The sequence below is a fragment of the Cucumis sativus genome, chromosome 3 (assembly GCF_000004075.3).
Source record: "Cucumis sativus cultivar 9930 chromosome 3, Cucumber_9930_V3, whole genome shotgun sequence".
Classification (NCBI taxonomy): domain Eukaryota; kingdom Viridiplantae; phylum Streptophyta; class Magnoliopsida; order Cucurbitales; family Cucurbitaceae; genus Cucumis; species Cucumis sativus.
Genome location: NC_026657.2, coordinates 29,244,570 through 29,265,410, shown reverse-complemented (window position 1 = coordinate 29,265,410; position 20,841 = coordinate 29,244,570). Strand labels below are relative to the sequence as shown.

Sequence of the window (20,841 nt, the reverse complement as noted above, 5' to 3'; positions counted from 1 at the left end):
CTATGTAACAAACCAAAATTCTTTAAATTAAAATTGAATTGAAAAAGATATATTGTATATATATATATATAACGGTAGGCATATAATATACTTTAATTTGAAATTGTGGTCAAAATCAGAATTTACTTTACTTTTCTTTCTTTAGATAGAGATATTTCAACTCAGAACAATAAAAAAAAAAAACAATTTTTAGTCTTAATTGACGTTAGGAAAGTTTGAATTCTGGAAAAATAGGAGAAAAAAAAAGAAGAAAAATGCGGAAGCCAACGAACGAGATTGTTTGAAGAGTGTGGATGGCGTTGGATTGGGAGAAGAGAGGAAGGAAAGGGTGGAGGTGGGTGTAGAATATAACTGCCGTTATGCCCGTTGTTTCATCTAATCTAATATAATCTAACAATGAATAATAATCTAAACTTATGTTGTTTCAGTTAAATCGATAAATTAAAAAAAAAAAAAAAAAAAAAAAACTAAAAGGGCGCCATCAAATCGAAGAACTCGGTGATCATTAGTGTCGTGATCGGCGATTAAATAAAAAGAAGGAAAAATGTATTATTATTACACGTCAAGTTAATCATCAATTACTCTGTTTATGCTTTAAACAAAGCCATCCATCATCAACCAACCCCCCCCCCCCCCCCCCCCCCTCCCCTCCTCTCTCTCTCTCTCTATATCGCTCTAGCTCCACGTTTCCTTTCAAAGTTCAAACTACGAATTTGATTTGATCCATTTGGAAATCCGTGCACGGTTCTTCAATTTTCATCTTCAACCTGCAACTTTGGTGGTTGGGCGGAGGAGGAGGAGTTTTTATTCCGGTTTCGAGTCTTGTGATTTCAATCTGCTAGGGCTTCACCGTATGGCTCATTCTACAGGGAGAACTCGGGTGGTGGCGGACTATTTGGTTGGTCGGCAAATTGGGTCTGGTTCATTCTCGGTTGTCTGGCATGCGAGGCATCGAGTTCATGGAACGGAGGTCGCGATCAAGGAAATTTCCATGAGCCGCCTCAGTAAGAAATTGCAGGATAGTCTTATGTCCGAGATCTTTATCTTGAAGAGGATTAATCATCCTAATATCATCCGATTGTTCGATATTATTGAGGTCAGTATTTAGCTCTTCAAGTTCTCTTTGTGGATGCTTAGAAAACATTTAGATGGTGTTGAAAAGTTTATGTTTTACTCTGCATTTTTTTTCTCGAATTTGTGTGCTTTTAGAGAAGCTTTAGATAACATTTCAAGGATAAGAAACAAGTTTTTACAAGATTGTGTTTTGTTTTTGTTGAAGTTATATGCTTCCGAGCACGTTGCATTGAGAAGGGTTGTTCATGTTTGGGGTTCCAATTTGATTAACCCCTGATGTGGAAGGCAGGTGGTCGATAAGAATTTTGGGAAAGTTGCTAATTACACTGTTATTTATGAATCTTTGCAGTATGCAATAGATCTTGCATGCTAAATATAATAATATGGAGTAGGAGGGAAATGATTATTTTTTTCAAGCTGTTCAGCTTCCTCGCTTTATAGGTGGGATACGGAGCAGTTTCTTGGCTGACCTGATTTGGTGTTGGATAAGGTCTGGACGGTCCAATGTGTGTCATCACTTATAGGGAATTAGTATTATTTATTTTCCGCTTCACGGAAATCCGTTGCACCAGTTCATGCAATCTTACCTGGAACATTGTGGTTTTATTTTGTAATTTGTTATCTGCGGGAGGATTTGGAGTGGAGGTCGTAGGAATTGGTGATTTTTGAGCCCTTCACAATCTTCATCAGCTGAAAGAGAAGGCTTGAGAGAAATTTATTGTATTCTTTCGCATTTCATTAAGAGAGTTATCTCCATTCAGGTTCCTGGGAAGATACATCTGGTACTGGAGTACTGCAGAGGTGGGGACCTTTCTTTTTATATTCAGCAGCGTCATGGAAGAATCCCTGAAGCCATTGCTAAGCACTTCTTGCAGCAGCTTGGTACGCTTAAACCCCCCTATTTTTGTTGTCGTTGTTGTTGGGGTTTGGGATGGGTGGTGGGATTTTTGCGGATTCCTTGAAGTATTGATAATAGATATTCTTGCGAATGGCAGCGGCTGGCTTAAAAATTCTTCGTGACAATAATCTTATACACAGAGATCTTAAACCACAGGTAAGACATGAGTAAACTTCATTTTAAAGTTGTATTGAGCTTATGCATATCATAGCAAGATAACAATGGGAAGCTAGACTTGTGGAATTCCCGGGGGTTTTTTCCATCTGAATAAAAGAACAAGTGTTTATTTTGGCCAAATGTTCAATCCCTACGTGTCATTATTTTATTTTTTAATAAATATTCAGCACGTAAGATTTATGATGGGTGTGCATGCTTTTTAATTGTTTCATTGTTGACATGCCTCAATTTCTTTTTGTTGGGGGGCAGAATCTCCTGCTTTCTACAAGTGAAGAGCATTCGGTTTTGAAGATTGCTGATTTTGGATTTGCAAGGTAGAGTAGATTCTCCCCCCATTTACCCCCTACAAATTTATTTAATTTTTATTTTCTCTCTGTGAAATGGAACTGTCATATTTTTTGTACTGCTCTGCTCGTATTAACATCCAGAAGAGCAAGAGAAAGATAATTGTGAATATCTGTTATCAGTCTCACCGGAGAAGTACTTCACTTGTCATCAAGATAAAGTTTTTTGCTTTAAATAATGTTGGTATTTAAGTTTGTGATTGCTCATTGAAATTTATCATGTCCATGTCAGATGATCGTACCATAATTCTATCATCTGAACCCTATGCTCTTGAATTTCTTTTGTAGATCTCTGCAACCTAGAGGACTTGCAGAAACCTTGTGTGGCTCACCACTTTACATGGCTCCAGAGATCATGCAACTTCAGAAGTACGATGCCAAGGTAATGCCCTTGCATTTGCATTCTTGTATGAATTTGTTATATATTTTCTAACAAAAGAAAAGAAAAGAAGTGTCGTTATAGGTAATCAAATTTCATTCTATTAACCGTCAACTGCATACGCAGGCAGATCTCTGGAGCGTTGGTGCTATATTATTCCAGCTTGTAACAGGAAGAACTCCATTCACAGGCAACAACCAAATACAGGTATGATTCTTTTTATGTTCTCTTTTTCTGCATGCCTAGAGTCTTCATTATTTCCGAGTACCATCTCATACTATATTTTTGTTATGAATTTGGCAGTTGCTTCAGAACATTGTCAAATCAAACGAATTACATTTCCCTTTGGATATTAATGACTTGAGTAATGACTGCAAGGATCTGTGCAGGAAATTGCTGCGTCGTAATCCAGGTATAGAACTTTTTCGAAAACATAACTCTACGACCTTTTTTCTTTTTAGGGTTTTGCTGTCTGAAGAGAAAATGCATGTTGCAGTGTGATGAAATATCTGTCTTTCCATACAAATGAAATAGAGTATGACGTGAATATTATTCACTTTTCCTGAATTTTCTCAATTTGCTTGCCAGAATTCTCCCTATTTTGTTGGCTGCAATTCCTTCTCGTTACCTGCTTTTTAGTAGCTCTAGCAGACATTTCTTGACTTATGTTATATGGAAAGGAAATGTGCAATCTTCTTTTAAAACCAGTTGTGTGAGTGTAATTCTTATTCATTTGTACACTGATTTGATGGAATTGAATTCTTACATTTTGTGTTACATCAACATATCTATACGTTGCTAAAGTCCTACTAACTTTATAGGATTTCTTCTCATTTAGTTCTATTCTGTTCATTGTCATTTTATATGTAGTGGAACGATTGACATTTGAAGAATTTTTTAAACACCCTTTCCTGTGTGCTAATCAAGCTGATGAATCGTTGAGGTAAGTAAACAAAGATCTTCGTTTTTTTCAATCTATGTTTATGTTATCAAAATAATAGAATTTAAATCCATATCCTTACAGAAGTAAGAGGTCATCGAGATTACTGGATGAATTTCCTTTTTCAGAATCTGATCCTGCTAGTAAAATGGAGGAAAATTCACAAGATGAATATCTACCTTTCTCTCTAGATGATGACTCTAGTGGTCCTGAAGGGAGTCCCTCCTTAAGGAGGATGTCGTCAACGAAGTCTACTTATGGATTTTCTCCTGATAAAAAAGTTGATAGAGGGACCAGAGGTACTTCCAGGCACAGTAGCGTTCCAGATAAAATGGAAAGTGCTACTCTGATTTCAGATACACGTGTTCAGTTGGAAAGAGATGTACACTCTGATAGAAGTTTGAACAGTGTGTTAAGATCTGTGAACCCACGATCAGTGAACAATCGCCCTAGAGGTAAGAAGTATATTGTTTCTCATCATTTTTTTGGGATTTATTTGTCTAGATCCAGAATTTCTTAATATATATTTTCTCCTTTTAAATTCTATTTCCTGAATCACAGTCGTGGATTCACTGGAGTCAATCGATCAAGATTATGTTATCGTATCTGGACCCCCCATTGATGACCCCTCATCAACCTTGGCAAGTGCTTCTAGGCCAATCCCTTCTCACAAATCACAGAGTCCTCCACAAACATCAATAAGTTTAGGTACTGCATTAACTGCACCAATGCCCATCATTGGCAGAGCCACTACTACCACTAGTAGTTACCGAATGGGAAGCTTGGGGAGTCAAAGTTCTGCTCCGGGGTCAATGGATATAGAAGATACTTTGGAACAGCCATCTGCAAATTGCAGGGCAAGGGTCAAGTCATTGCAGCAGTCTGCATCCACCATTACAGAATTAGTGAAAGAAAAGGTAAGTTGATTTCTACTTGCAGCAACTAAATTGTTCCTTTTACCATTGTGAAGTCTTGAGAGATGCTTGTCTTTTCTGTTTAGATGCGGTGGGGAGAGAAATTAAGATATATGCTACCTGAGACATGTATTTATTTTTTTAATAAGAAATAACTGTCTGAGATATATTACTTACAAAGAGTGGAGTGGAAAGGTTACGTAGATGTACATTGCCTTTCTCTCATAGAGGACGCATCTTTTGGAGCCAGACTTCACTTTTCAGTTTCCTGGTCAAGACTTAGGACTGGAGTAAGCAATACCCTATATGTACCATGTTATAATTTATGAAATATACTAAGAGCGATATGATTAAAGAATTGAGTGAAAGGTTATTCCATTTATATTTGGTCTCTCTCTCATCGAGAACAAACTACTTTATTTTCCAGTCCCCTTCTTAAGACTGGAGGACGCAATCCAATGCACAAAATTGTTGCAAATTATCACGTTCCTCCCAGTTGTTTAATAGATTTCCTCATATGTTTCTGTTTGCTATGCAAAATCCTCTCTCTTTCATTCTCACAGTTCCACGGATGAGTAATTGAATTTAATAGCTAAGAAAATAGTAAAGTATTATCCTGTTTCCTACTCGATAGAAGCTTAGTACTTATATTATTGTTGCATTATTGTTGGATTAGTATTCAAATATACAGGCATGTTTGGAGCCAGGATTATTCAGGACTATAATTACCACTTCTTGCTACAATAAACACTATTTTTTACTCTCGATTAGCTACAGTTAACCCTATTTCTAAACTCTCCGTTTGCTACAATATTTAACATTTGTTACAGTTTTTACTATTTTACCTTCATCATGTTTTAATTCTTTGTTACAATGTTTACTATTTCATTCTCAAACTAAAATAGTTTGCATCTCAAATATATACTATTATAATCTGAACTAAAATAATCTACACCCCAGACACAAACTAGCTCTAAATGCCCCCTACATTTTTTTCTTTCTTGGATGTGCCTATATTTGGACTGTCACGTTGTATCATGCAATACCAAAATATAATTAAAAGTACTACATATGACATAAGAATCTTACAGGATCTTATTTCTTTAAAAAGATCACTGCAGGTAGACAGCTTGAAGCATTCTCAATTCAGCTTGTTATTCTTGCAATATGGAAAAAAGCTTTGGACATATGCCATACTCAGGCTGCTTCAGCTTTAGAAGGAAGTCCAGGCCAAGGGTCTGCAGAATTTAGGAGAAGCCTTAGCAAGAAGCAAGGAAGTCCTCTTGGAAAGGAATCTCGTCTTATTGTTAGTCCACATCAGCCATTGGACATCTCTTCTCAAGTTGAGAGGGAGTTTCTTCGGGAAGTTGAATATGCTGAAGAACTTGCCAAGGTTGTTGAGCCCGGTAAGTTTTTTACTGTGAATTTTTTCCACTAATACTGAAAGGGTCTGCTAGGATTGTACTTCATTTGCCAGCCTTGGATTTAGCTGATCTAAACTTGAAATAAAACACCAAGCTACTGAACCCCAAAACTCAACCACAAACCACCCCACCCAATCTCAACCCAATACAAACACTCCAACAATAAATAAACAACGCAATGCAAGAGTGCAATGTGTCCTAGAATTGATTGGAATGCAACAGTGCAGATCTTATGCACATTTTTCTGTTCTTCTGTCAGCTGCATAACAGAGACTCAATTTGTCCTCATCTACTATGAATTGTTATTGATCTTAGTATTGCAAGCATATCACGAGAGTCAAGAAAGCTCACTTTGTTTTGTTACCAATTATTATAGGTAACACAGAAATGCCAGATGCAATAGAGACAGTGTTTCAATCAGCTCTAGCTTTTGGGAGGCATGGAGGCGTGAGTACTCATAGTCCTAATCTCTATGAATTTTTAATCAACAGTTTTGCTGTTTAGTCTATAGAATATCAGAAAGCATTCCTATTATGATACCATCATTGTGTTCCTTTGTTAGTAACAGTTGAGGATGCAATGCCGATAACATCTTTTGACTGATTTCTGGATGTAATGCATCGATTGGCACAGGTTGAGGAGCTCATGGGTGAAATGGAAAGTGCAGCTGCCTTGTATTCAAAAGCTGCACAATTACTGGTTTTCCTTCTCGTGGAAGCACCATCTCTCATTCTAAATCCACCATTTTCACTTACAAATTCGGACCGATACAGGCTGCGAAGTTACATTGACATTCTTTATAACAGGCAAGGTTACTTGAGGTCTCAAAGATCGGCTCTTTTGAAGTGTGAGAGTCAACAAAGTCCTCCCTGAAAGAAAGAAAGAAGCCAAAAACTTTGATTCTGTTCAGCAGAGAGCACTGTGTGTTGTAAAATCATTTCTTTGTACAGTGTAAACAGTATTGACTATTCTTTTGAGTGATAGGAGGAGGAGGTGGGGGCTGTGTTTCTTGGGGTGATTGGATCTCTACAAGACTGTAACGCAACGCTCGACTCTTTTGTATTTAGTGCCATAAAGAATGGTGTTCAGATTCATTTCATCTCTCTGTCTCGCCTCTTTTGAGGTACATATCAACACTTCTCTTATAGAATTTTCGATATATTATAATTTTGCCAATTATTTTTTAAAAATTCAAAAGTAACATTGGTACTTAGAATGATGTGACATGATAAAAAAAAAAATAATGTTACTCTCGATTGGCATAAAATTTACATTTTTTACTTTAAGATTAAATATTTGATTCTTTTACCTCCATATTATTATCAACAATAAAAAAAAAGCTCATATTATTATTTTATTTGACATGGGTTTTCAAATATCGTTTATACTTTATAATCCTTCTCAATTTTGTTTAAATTTGTTCTTCCTTTTCTCAATTATCTAAAATCTCTCATGGCTTCTTCCAATCTCGCTCTCATCACAACAATGAGAGGAGCTCTAAATCTTTTGATTACGTAGGAGGGTGGAACTGAAACAAGAAGAAGAAATGAAAGAATAATTTGAAAAAAATTTGTGATGATAGTCAAAGGTTAAAACATTTTTCTAGAAAAAAAATCGTTTAAGTTTCGATCATTCTACAAAAATTCCAATATTCTTGCGGGAAAAAGATGATATTTGGAAGAAGAATTCTCTTCAATTATGATTGCTTTAGTCAAAGAATCACTGAATCTAGTTGCAAAATAAGTAATAATTAACAAAAGTAAAATTTTTTAAAATAAAAATAAAATTTGTTGTTTAGTTTAAAGTCAAATCTCAACTTGGAATAATATTATTTCAAAAAATGCAACAAAATGTACAGAAACTATACTAATTTTAAACATAATTTTTTTTTATATATATAATTCATTAACAAATATCCTATATATAATAAAAATTTATTCATCAAGTGGCTCAAGTGGATCATCAAGTGGAGTACTTTTCCCACCTCTTTTGACATCTTTAGCCAATTTAAAAGCACTCCTTTTGGATTTAAACCTTTCACTCCCATAATTCTCTCTTATAAAGAAATAGAGGAGGTAAATATGACTGTTAATTGATTTTAAGATAAAAGTTTATTAGAAAATTGATAGTATGTAAGAATTCAAACATGTCATACGTATACCCATTCTTATGTTAGTTCCTATCGAGAAAGAGTGGGAATGGTTTTTTCTTCTTCTTTGAAATCACGATCCTCTACCATTTTTAACAAATCTTTTAGTTGACTTGGATTGTTGTAGCCCATAGGAAACTATTTCCTATTAAATTACTACTATTATAATATGAATCATATTCTTTTAATATAATCCATTGCTGCAAGTGGCTATGGATCATTATGAGTTAACCTCTTTCATGGGTAGTTCTTATGTAAAACGTTCCAAACATAAATTATCAGGACAGAGCAGCCATGTCTGACGTTTTACCTTAATTTATTCAGGGCGGCCAATGCTAATGGCCATCCCATTGACCCCAATACGACCCATGTTCGTTTTATTTCTTCTTCATATCTCTCCAAATTCTTTCCTCAATTCTTTACTTCTTGACCACAATGTTCTTTTCTTTTCCGTTTCTTTCTTCATTACTTCTTGCATCCACCGCCGTTTGGGCGGCTGCTTCGGCGGGGTTGCAGAGTCTTACTCCTGGAAACTCCATCGCCGTTGAGGATGAGAATCAGTTCCTAATATCACCAAATGGAACTTTTTCATCTGGGTTTTATCCTGTGGGCAACAATTCTTATTGCTATTCCATTTGGTACACAAAAAGCTTCGAGAAAACTGTAGTATGGATGGCAAATCGAGACAAACCAGTTAACGGTGCGAAATCCAGATTGACACTCAACATCGATTCCAATTTGGTTTTAACTGATGCAGATGGCACAATCGTTTGGTCCACCGATACAGTTTCTAATGGTGAAATTCAACTCCGACTTCTTGAAACTGGAAATCTCGTAGTAATGAATCAATCCCAAAATTTCATTTGGCAGAGCTTTGATTTCCCTACAGATACTCTGCTTCCACAACAGAGGTTTCTCAAGACATCAACTTTAGTCTCAATGCAAAATCGAGGTGTATATTTATCAGGATTTTACTTCTTCAAATTCAACGATTACAATGTATTGAATCTCTTATACAACAGTCCTTCACTTTCCGGTATCTATTGGCCTGATACAATGGTGACGGTTTTCGTCAATGGTAGATCTCCATATAACAGCTCCAGAATTGCAATTCTAGACGAAATGGGTGGGTTTGAATCCAGTGACAAGTTGAAATTCAATGCCACGGATTATGGGTTAGGTCCGAAGAGGAGATTAACGGTTGATTTTGATGGGGTTTTGAGATTATATAGCTTGGTTGAATCAACTGGCAACTGGACAGTCACGTGGATTCCTTCAGGTGCGCGTATCGATCCCTGTTTGGTTCATGGGTTATGTGGGGATTATGGTATTTGTGAATATGACCCATTACCGACTTGTTCTTGCCCTCCTGGTTTCATTAGAAACGATCCTTCAGATTGGACTAAAGGGTGTAAACCACTTGTGAATTTGACTTGTAATTCTATTAATCCTTCCAAAGAAATGGATTTCATTGCTCTTCCTAATACGGATTACTTCGGCCATGATTGGGGTTATGTAGATAAATTCTCCATTGAAATGTGTAAGGATTGGTGTCTTAGCAGCTGCGAGTGTACAGGATTTGGGTACGCACTCGATGGTACAGGACAATGTTATCCCAAAATGGCTCTTCGTAATGGGTATCGAAAGCCCAGTACGGCTGTGCGTATGTTTATTAAGGTCACGAAAGATGAGTACTCATTGTCGTTGGCGCTACGACATTCAACAAATGAATTGAATTGCTCCGTTTCACAGATTGTTTTAGGGACAGAGCATGTGTATGCAGAGAAGAGTAATAAGTTTCGATCAATGGGATTGTTAGTTGGAGTGGTGGTTGCTATTGGGATTAGTGAACTCATTTTCGTTGGTTTTGGTTGGTGGAATGTCTTCCGTAAACGAGTGAATGAAGAATTGGTTAATATGGGTTACATTGTATTAGCCATGGGATTCAAAAGATTTTCATACGATGAACTGAAAAGAGCTACTAAAAATTTCAAGCAAGAGATCGGGAAAGGAGGGTTTGGAACTGTTTACAAAGGAGAATTGGATGATGGAAGAGTTGTGGCAGTGAAGAGATTGGATGGTGTTTTACAAGGAGAAGCAGAGTTTTGGGCTGAAGTTAGCATAATTGGGAAGATTAATCACAAAAACTTGGTGAAATTATGGGGTTTTTGTGCAGATAAACACCATAAAATGTTGGTTTATGAGTATGTAAAAAATGGGTCATTGGACAAATTTCTATTCTCTGATTCATCTCAAGTATTGGGATTAGAACAGAGATATGAAATTGCAGTTGGAACAGCAAAAGGGTTGTCTTATTTACATGAAGAATGTCTTGAGTGGGTTCTTCATTGTGACGTCAAGCCTCAAAATATACTTCTTGACGAATCCATGGAGCCAAAAGTTGCTGATTTCGGGATGTCGAAGCTGTTTAGAGAGATTAATGAAAGTGGTTTCTCAAAGGTGAGAGGGACCAGAGGTTATTTAGCTCCAGAGTGGATGATGAATCTTAAAATTGATGCAAAGGCAGATGTTTACAGTTATGGGATTGTTGTATTGGAACTTTTAAGTGGAAAGACTGCATACGGTTTTGAATCGTCTACTGTTTGTAAAGATGGTGGAAGGAATATAGATATGGTGAAATGGGTAATGGAAGTTGCAGAGAAAGGTGAGGTTGAGAAAGTGATGGATCCAAGATTGAAGGTGGAAGATAAGCAAAATAAGAAGAAGATTGACATATTGTTGAAAGTGGCTTTGTTATGTGTGAAGGAAGATAGAAATATGAGGCCTGCTATGAGTAGAGTTGTTGAACTTCTTACTGGCTACGAAGAACCAAGCTCACATGGAGATGTTTGTTGATCCAAAAAATCATTGGAAAAGCATGTGATACTTGCAATTTGTAACATTTTTCTTTTCCTTTTTTCGTTTAAGAAAAGAAATGGTAATGAATCTGTTTAAGAATAATGTATATTACCTCCTGAATTTGGACTTCCAATAAGTAAAGAGGTAAAATATGTCAATCATCTAAGAATGTATATTACCATAGAACTTTTGCATGAATTTGGACTCATTTCTAATAAGTAAAGAGATGAGTGTCCATATTTGTACTTTCTTAACAAAAATTCCATTCATTTAATTTCAAGTGATTTTTTTATTTCCTTAATGATTGATTATCACATAGTAACAGAAATGGACAGGTCAAGTTGAAGGTAATCCATGTGGTCAAACATTTATACTCTGATTTAGAAGTTGGTAGACTCACAAAACACATACTTCACTTAAAATGGCGTAGTAATGTAGTTAAGTTCTACACATAGGTTTGCATACATCTTTTCTTTCATATTGGATTTGGACTTTGAGCTCTACTCCACTTTGGGCTTCTTTCATGTGCCTCTACTATTTCGGGCCTGTTTATTGTGTAAAAAATGATCAAAATCAAATCATACGAATGCATTTTATAAGATATATACTTTTAAAAAATCAAAATCATAATTAAAACAAAAACAAAAACTGCAACTTAGGGCTAAATAATGTGTGTCGGAACACTAATGGTGAAACCTATAAACTCGTGAGATGACGTATTTTGTTATTATTTGTACTATTAATCTCGAAGTTCGATTTCTCTTACTCAAATGGTGTATAAATGCATGGTAGCTCATTAGTATAATATATTGTTTTTGTTCATAAAATGTATATATTAATAATTTCTCAATTTATTAGTAAGATGGTAAATAAAAATCTCACATTTATGAAATTTATTTATAATATCTTGGACTTTTTTTGTATGGAATTTTCAAGTAAAAGTTAGTAGGGTATTGTAAGGTAGAATGTTCAACGACCTAAATCAAAATGATATCTTTGTTGTACCAAACTTGAGTTGTGTATTCATGTTGATAAATAAGACATAATATTCTATCATTTATCTTATAAATAATAAGAGGTCTCCTTGTATTTTTGGCTCGTTGTTCTAATATATTTTTTTTCCAATTTAAAGAAAAAAACAATTGATTTATTGATTTGAATGGAAATTTGCATAGTTTATTGATGAGATAAATTAGACGCTATTTTTATTTATAAAAAATAAGAAAAGAATATTTGCTTTTATCATTAATTCATCGTCATTTTATTGAATGTGATTCAGTTGATCATATTAAAATATTATCATCAACTTTTCTTAACCATTCAATAATATGTCCTATACAACTGTTTTTAATTTATTAATCAATAAAGAAAAGTGGGTTGTCATTAGTATCTCTTTCACATGAGAATTCCAATTTTAATTAAGAGGTTTGAATAATAATTTAAAATTCTAATTTTAGCTATCATCATCCTTTGAATAATTTTTTTTTTTAAAAAAAGAGAGAATTAATTGTTGACCGTTGACTTCATTTAGTCTTGTAGATGAGAGATGAAGTGAATGAAAAGAGTCATATCAAAGATAAATATTTTGTTATCATGCATGGTTAAATATAGATATAATTACATGCATGGAACTAACTTAATTATCTGATTAAGATGTTTGATTAAAAGGAACTTGAGATCTTAATAAATAACCTGAGAGGAATTTTTGTTTATTTTATTAATGATTTATATACTTAACTAAAGTCTAATATAAATTAAGATAACGATAAATGATACGAACTTCCTCCTACAAGTCTACTTAATTTAATTTTTTTTTTTGAAGAAAATCAAAATTAAAATTTAGAAAAAACTATGGAAAGGTTTGTATTTATGAGGATAGTTATAGTAAAGTAATTTAGCATTTGTGCATTAGTGACAACGGCTGGCTCAAGTTTGACATGATTTTTGTTCCAACTTTCTGCCGTTTCCTTCCCGTTATTGACCAAAAAATAAAATCAAACACTTTCTATAATAACGCTAAATCTTTGTTCACAGAACAACCCATCTTCACAATCCTCATAAGATAATGTTGACTTCTTATTTCTTGCTTTCTCTTCTTGCTGCTGCATTCTCCTCTGCTTTTGCAGCTCCATCGTTAATGGGGATGCAGAGGCTAACTTCAGGAAGCTCCATTGCCGTTGACAAAGAAAACCAGTTTCTAATTTCTCCAAATGGAACCTTTTCATCTGGGTTTTACCGTGTTGGCAACAATTCGTATTGTTTCTCAATATGGTTCACAAATAGCTTCCATAAAACTGTCGTGTGGATGGCAAACAGAGACAAACCTGTTAATGGAGAACAATCTCGATTGACCCTCAATTTCGATTCCAATTTGATTTTAACCGATGCAGACGATACTGTAGTTTGGTCAACCGACACAACTTCCGTCGGTGAAATCGAGCTTCGACTTCTCGAAACGGGAAATCTCGTAGTGATGAATCAGTCACAACATTTCATTTGGCAGAGCTTCGATTTCCCTACAGATACTCTTCTTCCAACTCAACGTTTTCTCAAGACATCAACTTTGATCTCCATGAGAAGCTTAGGAACGTATTTATCAGGCTTTTATTACTTCAAATTCAACGACGACAACATTCTGAATCTCATTTTCAACGGTCCTTCACTCTCTAGTATCTATTGGCCTTATACATTGGTACTCTCCTTTGTAAACGGCCGAAATCCTTACAATAGTTCAAGAATAGCAATTCTTGACGAGACTGGAAGCTTTGAATCCAGTGATGGATTCCAATTCAATGCTACAGATGATGGGGTTGGTCCAAAGAGGAGATTAACGATGGATTATGATGGGGTTTTGAGATTATACAGCCTTGATGAATCAACTGGAAATTGGAAGATCACATGGCTTCCTGGTGGGCGAATTGATGCATGTATGGTTCATGGGTTATGTGGAGATTATGGAATTTGTGAATATAACCCACTACCAACTTGTACTTGTCCACCTGGTTTTTCTAGAAACGATCCTTCAGATTGGACAAAAGGGTGTAAACCCCCTTTTAATTTCACATGTGATTCCAGTTATAATTCTAGTTCTTCCAAGGAGTTTGATTTCCTTCCCCTGCCTAACACAGATTACTTCGGGTATGATTGGGGTTATGCAGCAGGTGTGCCTATTGAAATTTGCAAGAACATTTGTCTTACTAATTGTAAGTGCGCTGGTTTTGGATATGCAATGGATGGGTCAGCACAATGTTATCCCAAAACCGCTCTGCGTAACGGGTATCGAAAGCCCGACACGGCGGTGCAAATGTTTATGAAGGTTCCAAAGAGTCTAAGGAGGAGTTGGTTGGAGTTAAAATCTTCTAGTGAATTAAATTGTTCGGATTCAGAGCTTGTTTTGAATACTCATGTGTATGGAGAGAAGGGTGAAAAGTTTCGATATATTGGTTTGTTAATTGGATTAGTAGTAACTATTGGAGCGAGTGAGCTTATTTTCATTGGTTTTGGTTGGTGGTTCATTTTTCGAAAGCGAGTGAATGAAGAATTGGTTAATATGGGTTACATTGTGTTAGCCATGGGGTTCAAGAGATTCTCATACAATGAAATGAAGAGGGCTACCAAAAACTTCAAGCAAGAGATTGGGAAAGGAGGATTTGGAACAGTTTACAAAGGAGAATTGGAAGATGGAAGAGTTGTAGCTGTGAAGAGATTAGAAGGTGTTTTACAAGGCGATGCAGAGTTTTGGGCAGAGGTTAGTATAATTGGAAAGATAAACCACAAAAACTTAGTGAAATTATGGGGCTTTTGCGCTGAGAAACACCATAAAATGTTGGTTTATGAGTATGTGAAAAATGGGTCATTGGACAAACATTTGTTCTCGGATGATTCAAATGAAGAATTAACGTTGGGATTGGAACAAAGATACGTAATTGCAGTTGGAACAGCAAAAGGTTTGTCATATTTGCATGAAGAATGTCTAGAATGGGTTCTACATTGTGATATCAAACCTCAAAACATACTTCTTGACGAAGGTTTGGAAGCTAAGGTCGCAGATTTCGGAATGTCGAAACTGTTTCGAGAAATCAATGAAAGTGGATTCTCAAAGGTGAGGGGAACAAGAGGATACTTAGCTCCTGAATGGATGATGAACCTTAAGATTGATGCAAAGGCAGATGTTTATAGTTATGGGATTGTTGTGTTGGAGCTTATTAGTGGGAAAAATGCATCTAACTTTCGATGGTTTGGGATTGAGGAAGAAGGGGAATGTACAGATTTAGTAAAATGGATAATGAAGAGCATTGAAAAAGGAGAGGTTAAGAAAGTGGTGGATCCGAGATTGAAAGTAGAAAACGAAGAGCAAAACAAAAAGATGGAGATGCTGTTGAAAGTGGCTGTTGAATGTGTAAGAGAAGATCGAAATTCGAGGCCTGCTATGAGTCAAATTGTGGAACTTCTTACTTGCTACGAACAATCCAACTTGCATGAAGATATTGTTCGTGATTGAAAAATGTTTAGTTAACTAATTGTACAAAACAAAATAGAGTCATTTCAATTTTACTCATATATAAAAAATATGAATATCCATAAATATAATGTTTGTATTTAAGTTGTTTATAGTTTATATATTTAGATACATATTTAATAACATCCAAAGTTGGTATATTAGTTAATGAAAGAAAGTTTTTCCGATCTATCTACATTAATTATCATCTCAAAGATAGATTTTTTTGTTAGTACAACAATTTATAAGAATGAAGATTGAACTTTCAACTTTTAAAAAGAAAGATCATGTCAATTATTGTTGAACTATGACTCATATGTAAATAATTTGAGGTTAATTTTAAAGTAAATAATAATAAAGTTAATAAATTACCTACAAATTTACTATAACAACTTATATAATTTTATTTTAATTCTTCCTATTATTTTTATTTAAAGACGTGGAGAATAAAATTATACAGTCACATCATGTTGAAAATTCTTCTCTCATTAAGAGGTAGAGAATAGAATTTTAAAATATAAATAAATAAGTGAATCTTCTCTATTTACCTATGCAGATATCATATTATTATGTAAGATATTAGATATGAACTGTATCAACATATCAATGTGATGTGATACCAAATTTGTTTCAATATAAAGTATAATTACTTTAGTCTAGAAAGAACACCAACTCTAAAATTAAAATAGACCAAGGAAAGGTGTGATTTGGTAGCGGAAAAATATTTGATTTAGGAACCATATGTTATTATATATCATTACTTTAGTTAGTAGGAGAGAATAATAACTATCTTATTAATCTTCCAAATTATATAATCAGTTTTGGAATAATTTGGAATGAAATAAATGGAGAAGAATAGTAGCAGTAAAAGTCAATACAAATTTATTTAAATCCTGGGATTGTAAAAAGGGTTAAGATCTGTATTTCTTTTTTCCCATTTAGTTCATAGTGTCAGAATATCGTCACGTATAATAACGTCAGATTGCAATAAGATAGATTTGAGAGGAAGAAAAAGAGGTCCAAATAGAAGAATATGATCATATCATACAAAATAAAAGTGGCCCTAAACCATAATAAATATAATGTAGCTTTCTTCTTCCTGTTACGAAAAGAAGTGGATATGCCACTCATAAATGTTACCTATCTTATAACAAAATATCTCATACTTTCATCACTCTTCTCTTAACTCACCAAGTGTTCATGAATGTCAAGTTCGATCTTCACAACGTAATGATATTGTTCATTTTGTATACACTCTTGTAGTTTTGGGTCTTGTTTGGCCCAAAGATATGGTAGGAGATAATGGTTTTCGGTGCTGTTTGCATTCTTAAACTTAAACTTACTCTAAAATGTAAAATTAAAATGAGTCAATCCAACTGAAAGAAGTTTAGTTTTGCGTCTTCCCGACGATGACGGTATTTGACCACCAAGAAAGAAAGTCACGCACTTGCATGTATATAATTCCAAAACTCCTGAATTCCTGCTTCCAAGTTCTAAATTTAGCAATCTCACAATGTTTATCTCTGCCCTTCTAATTTCTCTCCTTCTTTCACCATCCTTGGCTTGGCCTGAAGGAACGACGACCTTAACTCAAGGAAACTCCATTGACGTTGAGGACGAGAATCAGTTCTTAACTTCCACAAATGGAATATTTTCTTCTGGGTTTTACAAAGTGGGCAACAATTCCTTCTCCTTTTCAATATGGTTCGCAAGATCTGCTGATAAGACCGTCGTTTGGATGGCAAACAGAGACAACCCAGTTAACGGAAAGCAATCAAAATTGAGACTCAACTTCAACGGAAATTTGGTACTCACCGATGCCGATGGTTCGTTCACATGGTCTACCAACACCATCACTACACAGCAAGTTGAGCTTAAGCTTCTTGACAATGGAAATCTTGTACTGGTGAATCAAATTGGGGTTTTTCTTTGGCAGAGCTTCGACTTCCCAACAGATACTCTGCTTCCACAGCAACAATTTCTCAAGAATTCCACTTTAGTCTCCATTAAAACTCCAGGTACTTACTCATCTGGGTTTTATTTCTTCAAGTTCAATGACGACAATGTTCTAAATATCATTTATAATAGCCCTTCGCTTTCTAGTATCTACTGGCCTGATCCTGGTAAGAATGTGTTTGATAATGGTCGAAGTCGTTATAACAGTTCCAGAGTAGCCATTTTGAACGATATGGGGAGGTTTGAATCCACTGATAACTTGAATTTCAATGCTATTGATTATGGGTTTGGTCCAAAGAGGAGATTAACCATGGATTTCGATGGAGTTTTGAGATTGTACAGCCTTGTTGAATCAACTGGCAGTTGGGAAATCACTTGGCTTCCTGATGGACCGTTAGATGCTTGTTTGGTTCATGGGTTGTGTGGAGAATTTGGGATTTGTTCGTATACTCCATTACCTACGTGCATTTGCCCCCCGGGTTTCATTAGAAACCATCCATCGGATTGGAGTAAGGGCTGCAAACCTTCTTTTAATTTGAGCTGTGATTCCAAGGATTTGGATTTCATTCAACTTCCTCGTACGGATTATTATGGTTATGATTTGGTGGGTTTCGCCAGAGGAGTCAGTGTTGAAACTTGTCGGAACTCTTGTCTCAACAGTTGTCAATGTTTGGGGTTTGGATATTCAACGGATGGCTTAGGACTATGCTTTCCTAAAGGAGTTCTTCGTAATGGGAATCGAAAACCCGATACCATGAGACTAATGCATATCAAAATTCCAAAGGGCAGACCAAAAACGGAGTTGAAGGAAGAATTTTCAAATGATTTGAAATGCTCTGCTTCAGAAATTGTTCGAAACACAGAAATATTCCCAGAAAACAAAATTAAATTTCGGTATATGGGATTATTGATTGCGTTTGTAGCCATTGCTGGGTTCATTGAGTTAATTTTCTTCGGTTTCGGGTGGTGGAATGTCTTTCGAAAGCGAGTTAACGAAGAGTTGGTTAACATGGGTTACATTGTTTTAGCCATGGGATTCAAAAGATTCACATACGCAGAAATGAAGAGAGCAACAAGAAATTTCAAACAAGTAATAGGAAAAGGAGGATTTGGAACAGTTTATAGAGGAGAATTAGACGATGGAAGAATCGTGGCAGTGAAGAGATTGGAAGGCATTTTACAAGGAGATGCAGAGTTTTGGGCAGAAGTTAGCATAATCGGAAAGATAAACCACAAGAACTTAGTGAAATTATGGGGTTTTTGTGCTGAGGAAAAGCATAAGATATTAGTTTATGAGTTCGTGAAAAATGGGTCTTTAGATAAACTTCTATTCTCCAATAATTCATCACAACCATTGGGATTGGAACAGAGATATGAAATAGCAGTTGGAACAGCGAAGGGTTTAGCGTATTTACACGAAGAATGTCTAGAATGGGTTCTTCATTGTGATGTGAAGCCTCAAAACATACTTCTTGATGAAGAGTTAGAACCAAAAGTGGCAGATTTTGGAATGTCGAAGCTATTTAAGGAGATCGATGAAAATGGATTCTCAAGAGTGAGAGGGACAAGGGGTTATTTGGCTCCAGAATGGATGATGGATCAAAAAATTGATGCAAAGGCAGATGTTTACAGTTATGGGATTGTTTTGTTGGAGCTTGTGAGTGGAAAATCTGCATCTAATTTTCAATCATCTTCAAATTCTATGGATTTCAGATACAGTAATTTAGTGAGTTGGATGATTGATAATGTGGAGAAAGGGAAGATGGAGGATGCGATTGATCCTAGATTGGAAGAAAGTGAGAAGGATGTTAGAAAGATTGAGATGTTGGTGAGAGTGGGTTTACTTTGTGTGAAGGAAGATAGAAATTTGAGGCCTGCAATGAGTAGAGTTGTGGAACTTCTCACATCCTTTCAAGGAACAAGCCCATTTTGATTATTATTAGTTTTAAGGTATGTAATCATTTAAGTTATAATATATGAATTTTCTTTTGTGTTTTGGTTTCCAGCTCATGGATGAGACCTTGTTTATTTCTCTACATCTATGTTTGAAATGTTGTCCTAATGAAGAATACATAACATTCAAAACTCAGAAACTCCTTTGTCTCTAGCCAGAAGTGATATAGATTCCATCGACATAGGTTCTTTTTTGCTAAACCTTCTTTAGTTGGTTTTCTTTATTATTTTGTTCTCCAATTTAAAATTTTAACTTTTTTTCCTTTACCATATTTATTTTATTATTTTAGTGGAAGAGATTTTTCAGTACACCATTCGGAATCTTAGATGAAGACAAATAAGAAACAAACTAAAAAGAGAGAGTTTTTATTAAGAGTAACTTAGATAAATTTTGGGTAACATTCTTAACTAATAAATAGTGAAAACCAGCACAAGTCAGATTATGTTTATGCGATGGCCTTTCATTGCTTTCTAAAACATAGAGCTTTTTCTCTTATGGCTTTTCAATTGCTCCAAAGGAGAAAATAGATTGCAATTATATGTTAGAATATAGCAAAGAAGAAGAAGAAGAAAAAGGATATTATTGGGACATCAATTCAATGGTGGCAACTTGGCATCTTTTGTGGCTATTCCGGTGGATGGCCACAACTTTGGCTCTTTGCAATGCTACCTCCCAATTCCTTCTCTCCAATGTCACTCTCACTTATCTTTTCTTTTTCCTTTTCAATTTAATATTCAATATTTTTAATTATAACATTCTCAAATTATTCAATGATTATGACATCGATATGACGTTATTAATATCTCTTAAATAAATCTAAAACCTAACATACCAATATAGCATAAATGTGTAGTATCAATTTAAGGTTAATAGGTCCAATTTATTGTACCACAATTTTTAAAAAGAAATAGTAAAAAATAAAATATCTACAAAATAATTTGTACTAAATAGCTTTAACATTCAATTTCATTCAAACACGTTTCTCAATAAATAAATAAAAAACGAGATCAAGTTATAATAATTTTGTAATAAATAATAAAAAGTATAATAAAAAAAGTTTTGAAATAAGATTAATGATAATTAATTTGAGAGTACAAAATAATATTTACGGTAATAAAAAATAATTTTTTATTCTTAAAATAATCTTGGTCTCGAGCATTACATATAATACGAAAACTATCAAATTTTTATTAAAAAAAATAAACTATCAATTTGATCCATCTTTAATAGTTTACTTTTTTTGTATTTTACATTTTCTTCTAAAGAAAATTATGA

General features: G+C 34.8%; 4 protein-coding genes across 5 annotated transcripts; all 4 read left to right on the top strand.

Moving 5' to 3' along the window:
- The first annotated feature begins 564 nt into the window (after nt 1-564).
- On the top strand, nt 565-7,249 carry LOC101221608 (serine/threonine-protein kinase ATG1c). Of its 2 annotated transcripts, XM_004137708.3 has the most exons (13): nt 565-1,096; nt 1,836-1,956; nt 2,070-2,128; nt 2,399-2,463; nt 2,782-2,875; nt 2,999-3,079; nt 3,176-3,284; nt 3,743-3,815; nt 3,897-4,267; nt 4,374-4,729; nt 5,838-6,132; nt 6,527-6,597; nt 6,784-7,249. In XM_004137708.3, the coding sequence occupies exons 1-13, from the start codon at nt 854-856 to the stop codon at nt 7,021-7,023; spliced, it is 2,178 nt and encodes a 725-aa protein (XP_004137756.1). In that variant the 5' UTR covers nt 565-853; the 3' UTR covers nt 7,024-7,249. The 2 variants fall into 2 exon arrangements, with proteins under 2 accessions (XP_004137756.1, XP_031738390.1); XM_031882530.1 differs by lacking the exons at nt 565-1,096; nt 2,399-2,463 and having other exon boundaries at nt 1,901-1,956.
- A 793-nt stretch (nt 7,250-8,042) lies between these two features.
- On the top strand, nt 8,043-11,459 carry LOC101203460 (putative receptor protein kinase ZmPK1). Its single transcript, XM_004137879.3, has one exon. The coding sequence runs from the start codon at nt 8,735-8,737 to the stop codon at nt 11,153-11,155; it is 2,421 nt and encodes an 806-aa protein (XP_004137927.1). The 5' UTR covers nt 8,043-8,734; the 3' UTR covers nt 11,156-11,459.
- Nucleotides 11,460-13,215: 1,756 nt separating this feature from the next.
- Nucleotides 13,216-15,848, top strand: LOC101203221 (putative receptor protein kinase ZmPK1). The gene has a single exon (XM_004137878.3). The coding sequence runs from the start codon at nt 13,224-13,226 to the stop codon at nt 15,657-15,659; it is 2,436 nt and encodes an 811-aa protein (XP_004137926.1). The 5' UTR covers nt 13,216-13,223; the 3' UTR covers nt 15,660-15,848.
- Nucleotides 15,849-16,723: 875 nt separating this feature from the next.
- Nucleotides 16,724-19,705, top strand: LOC101202987 (putative receptor protein kinase ZmPK1). The gene has a single exon (XM_004137877.3). The coding sequence runs from the start codon at nt 17,170-17,172 to the stop codon at nt 19,543-19,545; it is 2,376 nt and encodes a 791-aa protein (XP_004137925.1). The 5' UTR covers nt 16,724-17,169; the 3' UTR covers nt 19,546-19,705.
- Nucleotides 19,706-20,841: the final 1,136 nt, after the last annotated feature.